Genomic DNA, 12,508 nt, shown 5'->3' on the forward strand with positions numbered 1-12,508 from the left:
GCTGGATTTATGTATTATACAACAAGGAAACTTGTGCCGTCTCCTCACCTGGATCAATGCCTTAATTCCTGCAGTTAATGTGGCTCGTGTATTACACATCACTACCATAATATTTTTTTGAGTGGTAATCCATTACATTAAGTAGGATGTACACTCACATGGGGAAGACCTTGAATGTCTCGAGAAATAAGGTTTGAGCTGCCTGAAGAGTTCTTAGAGAATCATCGACATTGGTGTGCTGTTTGGCGAGGAAATCAGCAGCAAAATTTGATTCACGTTTAATCATGATGACGTCTACAGAGATATTTGAGTATTTATTATTAAATGATTGAGAATCTATCAAATGTATATTACTTTATAATTATTTCATACTAATAAAAAATATTTTAAATAATTTTGATATTAATTGTTTGAATTTAAAATTTACACCATTGCAAACATCATTAGTAATTAATTCCTTCAATTTGAATTTTCTTCAGCCCAACTTCCTTTCTTTACGTAAACTAATAATGCTGGATGTTGTGCTGCAAAAACAAATGTACATGGGGCTTAAACCCTAAACCCAAATTTTGAAAGCTTACATGTAAAGGTTTATGACAAATAAAGGGGTGGCTTAAATTTATAGGGCCAAAGACCCGATTTTAAATGTACATGGTATCTCCCCTCGTTTAAACCCTAGCTATCTATCTAACTCGAACTCCCGCCTCTTTACACAAGTCACGATGGAGACTGAAACCTGCATATCCTCCATGGACTTCAAAGTTCAAGAGTTGTTGAAAGAGGTTCGGCTCCAATGTTCTCCTGCACTTACCAAGCTCGTCGATGATACCGTTTCCGCTATCAAATCTTCCTTAGACAAAATTCCTCAAGATCTTCAGGTATTTTAAATTTTTGTTTGATTATTTGTATTTGTTCCTCATAAACGGGGAGGGAATGGTAATGATTTCTGTTTGAAGGTTACCGTGGATTGGGCTCCAGATTTTGTGAGAGATATTGGTGCAGACAAAGCGGAATTTAAATTTAAGAAACCAAAGTCTATTGAAATTGGTGGCAGTTATTCAATAGGCTGCGTAGCAAAACCAGATGTTAATATCGATCTTCTCCTCCGGTTACCGAAGGTGCAATTATTTTTAATTTTCATTTGCTATAGTATTTATAGCTTATAGATTCCATGTCTAACACCTGAGAAGTTTATTTTATGCAATAGAGCGTAACATCATATTAAATTGCTTGGATTTTGTTGTTCATTTGATGAGTTAGGCATTACTCGATGGTTTCAAACTGGGTTAGATAATATGTACATTAATATGTAGTTACAAGGGTTGTTTTTTTTCTCTAACAATTTTAAAATAATGCAGGAATGTTTTCATGAGAAAGACTATCTAAATTATCGATATCATGCTAAAAGATGCCTTTACCTTTGCGTTATTAAGAAGTACTTGAAATCTTCATCATCAATTCAGAAGGTTGAATGGTCCACTCTGCAAAACGAGGCTAGAAAACCTGTATTGGTTGTCTATCCAGGTTTAATTCTTACTTGAATTCTCACTAAAATCAGCTTCATCTTAATATGACGAGTTGGCAGTTCCCTAAACTTTTTGGACAATCCTGATTTAGTCAAATTCAAATGATCACATTGTAGATGCGAACCTTGATGAAGCACCTGGGCTTTTTATAAGAATAATTCCCACTGCAACATCCCTGTTTGATCCTTCAAAGTTGAACGAGAAGCGGAACAATGTTAGAGCTCTGAAAACAGGTATTATATAGTTGTTGGTTCATTTTTTCTTTCTGTTTCTTGAGCTGTAGGGTGAATGTCTGTCTCTTTACCCTGATGCTCTATGTCTATAATTGTTATGAAGGGGATGTTCTTCAGCCTACACCAATATATAATTGTAGCATATTGGAAGACATGTATTTAGAGGAGAATTCAAAATTTGTTATGAATTTTTTTTCTGGATGGAAGGAATTGGGAGAGGCCTTAATATTGCTGAAGGTATGATATCATGTACTTTAAGAATTTTAAACATTGAGTTTTTCATTCCTATTTGCTTCTGAAATTTTATTATACTGTTGGTGCAGGTCTGGGCTAGGTTGAGAAGTTCAATATATGTTCATGATTGCATAAACGGGTTTCTAATATCCGTTATAGTGTCATACCTTGTGGCAAAAAATAAGATTAACCATGATATGATGCCAATGGGGATATTTCGTGCCACATTGAAATTTATTGGTATTCTTTTTTAATTTAATACACACACACACATTTATATATATATATAGAGAGAGAGAGAGAGGGACCCTGATTCTCAAATTTAGTTAGAAATTCAAATTGCTATTGTTCCGCAGAAACTTATCCATTGTGGAAGCACGGGCTTTACTTTCCAACAATAGACCGGAGTAGTTCAAAGGTCCGTTATGATTTTCATTGGCTTTTGTAGTTTTAGGTATATGATCCTTGAATGTGAATATGTGATCCTTTTAAATGTTTTACTATTTAAGTTTACCTTAATTAGACACAACATGTTGTGGATGCTTATGAACTTCCATTTTCTAGATCAGTGATTCAAAAAGCCAAAATGAAACATGATACCCTTTTCCAAACTGTCCAATCCGTGGTTGAGCATCAGGTTTATTTTTTAGTCTATATGTTGTGTTTTTGAATTGCAGGGAAATGAGCAACTTAATTCTTCAACCTGTGTCAATTTGGCTTTCAGAATTTCAGGTGTTGCTTATCCTGAGGTACTATTAATAGCATTTTTCCTATATGCAATAATCGGTGCAGCCGAGTCTTCATATAATTATGGTTCAAAGACCTATATGATGATTTTCCAAAATTCCATCAAAGCCATTTTTAAAAAGATTCAGTATCCATATATATTAACTCTTACTGCCATAAATCAAAATGGCATATTTAAATTTCTCATTTTTTCTAACTGCATCAAATTGTTCTAAAAAGTGTGTTTTTCTTCCCTCAATCAGCTACAAGATGAAGTTGCGTTGACACTTAGGTGTTTAGAAAGATGCAGAGAAGGTGGTTTTGAGGAAATTTTTGCTACCAAGATTGATAATGCTGCTAAATATGATTATTGCTTTAGGTATGCATCAATAGCTGCTTTGTTCGATCCTTCCTACTATTTATGATAAACAATTGTGCATGAGCATTTAAAAGCATCTCATGTTGAATTTTAATTATTATATGTAGTTCTGTACTTCTTCTTTTGATCTTATGAAATCAACCAAGGCAGAGACTAGCTGTTTAAAACAACTTTCAAATGATGTTATCTGATTTTTGTTTGAATTTCAAGTAAACAGTTTTTTATATTACTGAATGCATCTTTTTCTTGGAGCCTAGCTGTTTAAAACAACTTTCAAATGATGCATTCTTGTTGCCACTTGTATTTATGATGCTTGTTGGAGGCTTGTGAAGTCTTTTACTCTTTTTGTCTCTTTGTAGCGATTATTTACATCTTTCACTTGTCAGATTGAACTTGAAAGGAAACAGAGAGGTCGCTTCTCTAGGATTTTGCTTGGACGATGAATGTTGGAGAGTGTATGAGCAGGATGTACATAGTCTGCTTTATCAAGGATTAACCGATAGAGCAAAGTTTATCCGTGTTATTTGGAGGAACACTTATTCAGACTTTAATGTTGAAAATGTACAGAATCTACTATATTGACTTCTGTTTCTACTTTTTTTAAACTATGATTCTACTTCTAATCCTATGCATGAATCCAGGGCTTATCAGCACTCGATAGTGTGCCATTATTTGTTGGAATTTTGGTGAGCTCTGTAGAGAAGGCTTTTAGGGTTGTAGATATTGGTCCAAATGCTGAAAAGAAAGATGAGGTATTTTTTTTTTCATTTTCTTATTAAGATGTTTATGAGTTGATGGCCCAAATTATTGAGTTTGGACTAATCTTCATTGTCCTGCAACAGGCTCTCATGTTCCGAAAATTTTGGGGTGAGAAGGCTGAGCTCCGAAGATTCCAAGATGGTAAAATTGCGGAAAGCACAGGTTAGAAAGTCTTGATCCTGCATTGGTTTATTTGAGAACAAAGATGTCTAATAACCCCTGCAAACTCTATTCTTCAAGCAAGTATGAAAAGGTGTTAAGCTTGATGATTACCCATGTTTAATAGTTTGGGAAAGCGAGCAAGGTTCAAGGCATCTCATTTTAAAAAGAATTGTTGAGTTTTTACTGGGGCGCCATCTATCTTTATTGGAAAAGGATATTGTTTCAGTTGTGGATCAGCTTGATTTCTCTCTGCTACTTGATGGTAAAGGTAATTGTGTTAACCATTGAATGTTTGCAGTTCCTTGTTTGTTTTTCCTTTATTGGTAATCATGCATGCTTTGATGATATCATTTTCTCAGACCCAGTATCACATTCTGGAAAACTGCTTGGAACATTTGAAGAATTGTCAAAACGTTTGTGCTCTATTGAAGATGTTCCCTTGAGGATATCTAGTGTTCAGCCTCTCGATTCTGGTATTTTTACCTTAGAAAAGCTTTCCTCCTTATATGGTATTCTTTTTTATTTTGAGGAATTTTTGTGGGGTTTGGGGTCCAAGGGATATATTCTGATGTTCCTTGAATTAATGAATAAGCTGGTCCCTGCTGTTTGAATAAGCAGTCATGATATTCTGGTTTAATTTATCACATTCACAGCTTTCAGGTATACATCTGTTTTTCCTCCTGAAACTCATCCTGTGGCAAATAAAAAGGTTGATGTGGCAAGGCTACATAATTTGACCCCATTCTGTGTCCAGTCGCTTGAAGTTATGATTCAGGCAAGTTATTATTTTGCCAAGTCATTTTTTTCTTTTTATCTTATTAAGACAATTGATTTGTATTGATTGTTTTTTCCCTGATGATTTAGTTGGAAGGTTCTGGAAATTGGCCAATGAATGATGTCTTAATTGAGAAAACTAAGTCAGTTTTCCTTCTCAAAATTGCGGAGAGGTAAGCCAGGAGGCCCAATATGGCAGCGTTTAAACCTAGGCTATGTTAAATATAGCATTTTTTCCCCTAGTTAATGAGTCTTATGGCAGTCTCCAGGATAACTGGGGGATGACATGCATTGCTTCTGAGGAAGATGTGGATGTTTTCATGGATGGATATGCATTTCGCCTTAGAATTTTGCATGAGAGAGGCCTAAGTCTGGTGGGCAAAGAAAGTATGAGCTCTCACCTTGATATATGAATTGTTTCTTCTTGAACTATTGTCATTCTAGAATTTACAGAATTCATTTCTTTGTAGTTGGGCATGATCAAACGAAGAGGGTTTCAGCTGCTGATAAAATGCTTTTTGTTCGTAGTCAACATGCAAGCATGGTTAATGGATTACAGTTTCGTTACCCAATATTTGGGCCGGTTGTTAGGTGCCAATTTGACTTGTTTTAGTTTGTTGAATCATTTCTTTTGGATTTTAATTATCAAAATTTATTATCTGGTTCTGTTTGTGAAGGCTTGCAAAACGGTGGCTTGCTTCTCATCTTTTTTCGGCTTGCTTGGCAGAAGAGGCTGTGGAACTATTGGTTGCCCACCTCTTTCTGAAGCCTCTCCCATTTGATGTGCCCTGTTCTCGGATCACTGGATTTTTAAGGTTAATTTCTGTCTTTCATTGTGATGTTTCATTTAATAAGAATCTTTCTTGTTCCTCAAAACATTTAATGCTGATGAATCTGTGCTTTACTTTCTTAAATACATGGTGTTGTGTAATTCACCTTTGGTAGAGTATGGATTTCTAGTTTTGATTTATATGGGACTTGCTATTGCAAGATCTTAAAGTCTCACTTACTAAAAATATAAAATGATTACGATGTATCCTACTTTTTAAATGTGTTGACAATTGACTTACACGGATCTCTGCTGTCGATTGATTCAGCAACAATATCAAAACTTTAGTGATGGGCTCTGCATAAACTGACAATTAATGTTCCCTTTACCTTCTTTTCTTTTATGTTGAATATCAGGTTCTTGCGACTACTAGCAGAATATGATTGGACTTTTTCTACGTTGATTGTTGATATAAATGGTGATCTGAGCCAAAATGATGAGAAAGAGATTGATGTAAGTTCTACATTTCATAAAATGATTAATAATTAAGAGTATATGTTTATATGATATTGTTCATTTTTATTAAGTGGTCACTAATTTATATGCCTGCTTGTCTAGGATCACTTCACTCAAAGTAGAAAAGCTTACAAAGAAAACACCCAAATTGGAAGCAAGGCCATGTTCCTGGCTACTGCTTATGACAAGTCATCTGAAGCTTGGACCAGATGCTCACCAAATCCACTGGTTAGTGAACCCTTTGATTGGAGCTTTTCCATTTAACTCTATCTACCTTGAGGATTTAATACTACTACTAGTAAAACTGCCTATATCGTTTAACTGATGCCTTTTTCTGATGCAAAAGGAGCTTAAAAGGTTGGTGGCTTATTCTCGAAGCAGTGCTAACTTTTTGACAAAACTCATCCTGCAAAATCAGACTGATCCCCATGAATGGGAGGTGCACTATACACACTTGTCGACTTTTAGTATTTAATTCCTGTTTTTCTGCTATCATGTTCCTAGACCTATTACTTATATCGGCCATTTTGGCCTGCAGTGCCTTTTCCGAACTCCGCTGAGCCTTTATGATGCTGTTATTCTTCTCCACGGAGATAGATTACCTTACCCAAAACGTCTCCTCTTCACATCTGAACTGGACCAAGGTATACTCATAGGAGGAAAAGGTCTTCAGTTTTCGCCACTATCTTCCTTTTCTTTTTACCAATTACTTCTCGTGTTATTGTTATTAATATAAATAATGATTTGTTCAGGTCGGCATGTTGCTCATGGCAGTGCTAGCAATTCTTTCCACCCTTTCCTATTGCCTGCTGATATGAACTGTAGCTTAGAGCAAATAAAAACCAAGCAAATGGTAAACTTTGATCCACTAAGGTGCTTTGTAGGAGATGTAGAGGTAATTATTTAAGCAAAAAAGCTTTGATGTCAATCTTAGCAGCATTGGCCTTTTGTGCTTACATATCTTTTTATATCTGTAGAAAGAGTTCTCCAACAGATTGACGTTATGGTATGATTCATTGGGAGGCGATGCGATTGGTCTAACATGGGAACGTTCAAAGGTATGATTAACAATGCATTGAATTTCTACTGGAAATATTTTGTGATGTAAAATGGTCTTCAAATTGTACTGATTACTGATATATACATTTTACTTTCGGAAGAAACGAGAACGAGAAGAGGAAGAGATGGATGGAAAGTATCCAGTTGATTTGTTGAGAAATGTAGGTGAATTAGGGAAAGGATTTGTGAGAGATGTTTATTTGCTCAAGGCTCCCAGGCTTGAAAAATGATTTAGAATAATGCTAGAGGCTTAGCTGGTGAAACAGATGGGACAGCGCAGAAGGGAACCATTCAACATTTGCAGCGAAGATTACCAACCTCCAGAGGCGCTGCCTTGGCTAACAGATAGAGAGCAAAACCCTCAACTTTTGTGGTATTATATTTTGTGGTTTTCATTTCTAGAATTTACCTTTCACCTTTGTAAAATGCTAATGTAATTTCAGGACAATGGTTAAAAAAAGGACCAATTGAAGGGGTGTATTTTATTCGAGAAAATGGTGTTATGGTTTTATATTTTGCTTAGCTTTAGTAATGCTTTTTTTTTTTTATATTTTTCTAGGATAAATTCTTGTTACGTTTTATTAAGAAAAAGATTAAATAGTTAAAATATAAATGAAAGGGATATTAACACGTTCATATTTTTGTATTCATGATGTTTGAAATTGAGATCTCAAGGAATAATAATTCTTTTACCATTGAGGTCGTTTGGTTCGTGCTCAATCGTAATGTTATGCTAGTTAAATATGAAACACTAAATATATTTATTTATAGACCACAAGTGTATATATTAAATTAGGAGTGAACAAGATTATATTTTTAAAAACTAATTTTTTTAATTTGACTTTACGTGAAAAGTTAGACTTTAATTTAATAAATTTTATTTTTAAGAAATTAAATAAATTTTTAGTTATAAAATAAGATTTGAATAATTCAAAATTTTTAGTAATTAAAAATTGACTTTTAAGTTCAAAATCGAGTTTCTCGACTCAATATAATATATATGTATATCACATATGAAATATATATATATATTGCTTAAATAAGAATCAATTAAAATCTTAAAATTACAAATATTTACAATTAAATTTGAATAGAAACTTGAACAATTTGACTCGACTCAGATTTCATAAACTCGACTAAAAAAATTCAAATAAAACTTGAGTTATAAAATAAGACTTGTCAACTTAACTAATTCAAAAATTTTTGACTCCACCTGACTCGAGTCAATTGAATACTCACATATATGTTAAAGAGTTAATTGCATCATATATCCCTAAATTGTAACCTTTATTTTAAATTGATCTTTAAACTTTTAATTGTTTCAATTTCATCCTTAAACTATGACTCTCATTCTAAATTAATTCTTAAACTTTTGAACATTCTAATTTCATCCCCAAACTTTTGAATATTTCAATTTCATCCAAATATGTAATTAATTTCAACCATAGTTTAATTTAAATTTTGTATTTCAAACATATAATAATATAATTTGGCCTAACGATTTTATTAACAAGGGATGCGATTAGCATATACGTATAGTTTGTGATGAAGTTGGAATGTTCAAAAAGTTTGGGGGACCAATTTAGAATGAATGTCATAGTTTAGGGATGAAATTAAAATATTCAAAAGTTTGAAGACTAATTTAGAATTATTATCATAGTTTTGGGATGAAATTAAAATATTAAAAGTTTAAGGATGGTTATTTCTGCTGGACGTAATTTGGAGTTGCCGTTTTGCTAATTTTAGGTTTTTAATATGTATTGTTGTATTGAACATGATATTTTGATATTAATAAAACTTTCGGCACTCTTTCCCCCTATCTTAACTAAGAGGAGATTTTTAACGAGGCTCTTTTACCTTTCAATAAAAAAAGATTAATATGAAATAAGAATTATACTTTAAGGACATATGATGCAATTAATTCTATGTTAAACTCCATATCACTAACTAATCACCAAGACAATTTTAGACAAAAATGTGAAGATAAAAAGAAAGGTGTCATAACCATTTTTTGAAAAACAATTAAATATTATTTTAAAAAATGATTATGACTTTATTTTGGAAAATTGGTGATTTGGAATTAAATTGAAAGGAGTCGCCATCGACCTTTGGGTTAGGTATGTAGAATACCTAAAAACGTCTTTTAAAACAATTTTAAGGAAAAATCATTTTTTAAGACGAAAACTGATATGTGTTTACCAAATATTTGTTTTAAAAGGATTCAGGAGTTGGTTACGTGTGGGGAAGGGTAAGCACCCCCACAAAGCCCCAAAACTAGTATTGAATCGCTTACACGTTATTATAAGTGGTGGAAATTAAAATCGAATATAAAGTTAAAATACGATCCATTTATCGAACATTGATTAATTTGCTTCGAATTAATTAATTAGAGAAAATTCTTTAACTCGAAAAGAAATATCAAAATTAGCAATCCTCCGTCGGGAAAGCTAACTCGAATATTTCTTATAAGTTAAAGAATATTCCATCCTCATTGATATTAAAAAACATGAATCAAATATAAAATGGAGAATCGGTATTTGCGTGAAATAAATTGTTATTTAGAGAAACATGCAATGCGTTGTTCGATTTAAAACATGAAATGAATTAATTAACAAAATAAAGTTGATTTCAAGTTCACATTTTGTTAAAATGTCGTATCGAATCGCATGACTTCGACCAAGTGAAGCTTTCCACGTTCATTCTACAAATCGATGTTCTTGAAAAACATTCGAAATAAAATATTTACAGTAAAATAGAACCAAACATATCCATTCATTTAATTACAAAACATATTAAATATATACATATGTAAAAAGAATCAATCATAACAAGTAAATATTACATATCAAATTACAAATAACAAAAATAGGCACATTCGGTAATTTAAGGGACTAAAAGGACATTAACATAAACTTAAAGGAATAAAATAGCAAAAATAGAAACTTAAAGGACTAAAATAGCCAAAACAAAATGTTAAAGGACTAAAATAGCAAACTAGAAAGTTAAAGGGATGAACTACTAAATAAAAATAAACCAGACTCCCATAATTAAAAATATTAAATAGTACATGTATTAAAAGTGAAAATAACCCATAAACATATTAAGGACTAAAATAAAAGATTTACAAATATATTGACCAAAGTCGAACATCAAGGAAAATATCATAACACACTAAATCAGTGACCTAAATAAAAATAATAACAATTAAAGGAACAATTCGAAACAAACAAATACTATAACAAGTGACCAGAATAAAATAAAATAGAACATGCAAGCTTAAATCGAAACTAGCAAATAAAATGAATCTAGGAACCTAAATGTAAAAACACGCTAAACATAAAGGGATTAAACTGAAAATAACCCTAAAAATATATAACATAAATAAAAATGGGAAAAGCACAAAAACAATCCTACAGGTGACTATTTTACAAAACACGCTAAACTTAGGGGGATTTCAAGATCAATTTCCCCCTAAAGTTTTCTATAAATATCAACATTTTTCTTTCTTTTTTATTATTATTTCATTTGTCATTTTTAAAAAAATTTTCTCTCTAAAAATTGGTCACCATCGGTGCTTACCACCCACCGGCCACCGCCACCTCCAGTGGCCGATGGCCCCGTTTTTGATCTGGGGTCGGTTTCGCGAGAATCGACCCTAAACTCCACGAATCTAGCCAAAATCATTCGGCATTCTTCTCTCCGATCCGCCATCGTCTGTCGTCTGATCGACTTGATTTTTTAATATGTTGTTCTTGTTTGGCTTGCACAGCTTTTCACTGTTGGGATCGGTGAAATCAGCCCCCGAACACCGCAAACATTGCCAACTGAATGGATAAGAACCCTTTTTCCTTTTTCGTTTGTTTTATTTTTTATTTTGATGTGCTTTGTTTAATACGAAATAACATGGGATTTTTTTTCTCTAAAGTGTACTTTTTTATTGCTGATAATCGGTTCTGGTTACATTGTTGTTGATTGATTGGGTTTTATACCCATTACAAAATTATATGCAAAAATGATAAAATGGCTCGTTGATTGGTGATGATGTGAGGTTTGGCAGAGGTGTTTGGTGAAGCTTGCTTGTTGGCAGAGATGGCGTGAACGTGTTGGTGTGCAGAAGCAGCAGTTGGGATTGAGGCAACAGCATGGTGGCCTACTCAGTTGGTGGCAACAGTTGAACGGGTCGAGTCTCGGGTCAGACCTGGATTCAGGTTCATATTGGGTCAGTTGGGTTCCGTGTTTGAGTCTTGTAATTGGGCTTCGGTGAAGCCTGCAAAATGTAAATTTATAATATTAATAATAATAACAATAATAATAATAATTAATAATAAACTAATTAATATATATTAATATTTTTGTAGACCCGGACAAAAACGGGTGTCTACAGCTGCCCCTCTTTGCACATTCTTATGTTAACAAGAATAGGGCAAAGACGAAAAAGACAACCAGTTTTTGTCCGGTTCTTTTTTTTTTTTTAAATTTGATATGTTTGGTGTTGGGGGACGACACAGCTCATACGCGATGAAGAGTTCTGGCCATCTTTAGGAGGGGTGATAACACGGTTCCTATGCGATGAGGATGGCTGGTTATCTAGGGGTGAAACGGCTCCTACATGATGAGGTGGTCTGGTCGGGGATGACACGGTTCCTACGCGATGAGAATGACAAACCATCCTTAGGGATGATAACATGATTCCTACGTGATGAGGATGACACGTCTCCTACGTGATGAGGAGATATGGTCGAGGGATGACACAACTCATACGTGATGAAGAGTTCTGGTCATCTTTAAGAATGGTGATAACACGGTTCCTACGCGATGGGGATGACTGATTATCAGGGTGACACGGCTCCTACGTGATGAGGAGATCTGGTCGGGGGATGACACGACTCATACGTGATGAAGAGTTCTGGCCATCTTTAGGGAGGGTGATAACACGGTTCCTACACAATGAGGACGGTTGGTTATCAAGGTTGACACAACTCCTACGTGATGAGGAGGTCTAGTCGGGGGATGACACAACTCATAACTGATGAAGAGTTCTTATCATCTTTAGGGAGGGTGATAGCATAGTTCCTACGTGATGAGGAGGTCTGGTCGGGGGATGACACTGTTCCTACGCGATGAGGACGGTAGCCCATCTATAGGGATAATGGTTTCAAGGGAAACCGACTCACAGATGATGCTTCAAGAGAAGTTGTCTCAAAAGAGACAATTCGTTTCAAGGGAAACGACTCAAAGATATGTGCTTTGTTTCAAAGGAAACAAACTCAAAGATTTTTTTCTAAAAAGAAATTGTCTCAAGAGACAAAAATTTGTGTAGAGAGAAAAAGACTCAAAGATATTTTTTTCAAGAGAAACAATTCAAAGGATA

At 33.9% G+C, this 12,508-nt stretch overlaps 1 protein-coding gene across 1 annotated transcript; it reads left to right on the forward strand.

Moving 5' to 3' along the window:
* Positions 1-679: 679 nt before the first annotated feature.
* LOC120196443 (nucleolar protein 6-like) lies at positions 680-7,613 on the forward strand. Its single transcript, XM_039198247.1, has 26 exons — positions 680-878; positions 957-1,118; positions 1,359-1,524; positions 1,643-1,759; positions 1,863-1,996; positions 2,083-2,233; positions 2,350-2,411; positions 2,671-2,742; positions 2,983-3,098; positions 3,485-3,659; positions 3,740-3,850; positions 3,941-4,019; positions 4,144-4,287; positions 4,379-4,492; positions 4,673-4,794; positions 4,884-4,966; positions 5,056-5,180; positions 5,264-5,384; positions 5,471-5,608; positions 5,979-6,075; positions 6,181-6,306; positions 6,425-6,517; positions 6,617-6,722; positions 6,831-6,973; positions 7,056-7,136; positions 7,239-7,613. The coding sequence occupies exons 1-26, from the start codon at positions 723-725 to the stop codon at positions 7,365-7,367; spliced, it is 3,123 nt and encodes a 1,040-aa protein (XP_039054178.1). The 5' UTR covers positions 680-722; the 3' UTR covers positions 7,368-7,613.
* The last annotated feature ends 4,895 nt before the right edge of the window (positions 7,614-12,508 follow it).

Source organism: Hibiscus syriacus, unplaced genomic scaffold (assembly GCF_006381635.1).
Source record: "Hibiscus syriacus cultivar Baekdansim isolate YM2019G1 unplaced genomic scaffold, ASM638163v2 tig00117034_pilon, whole genome shotgun sequence".
Taxonomy (NCBI): Eukaryota; Viridiplantae; Streptophyta; class Magnoliopsida; order Malvales; family Malvaceae; genus Hibiscus; species Hibiscus syriacus.

What these genes read in the sequence shown, in the direction of transcription:
- LOC120196443 (XM_039198247.1), top strand. Translation starts at nt 723, where the DNA reads ATGGAGACTGAAACCTGCATATCCTCCATGGACTTCAAAGTTCAAGAG. An exon ending in TGTTAGAGCTCTGAAAACAG is followed by an intron (nt 1,760 to 1,862) that starts GTATTATATAGT and finishes ATTGTTATGAAG; the next exon opens with GGGATGTTCTTCAGCCTACA. An exon ending in TAAAATTGCGGAAAGCACAG is followed by an intron (nt 4,020 to 4,143) that starts GTTAGAAAGTCT and finishes CATGTTTAATAG; the next exon opens with TTTGGGAAAGCGAGCAAGGT.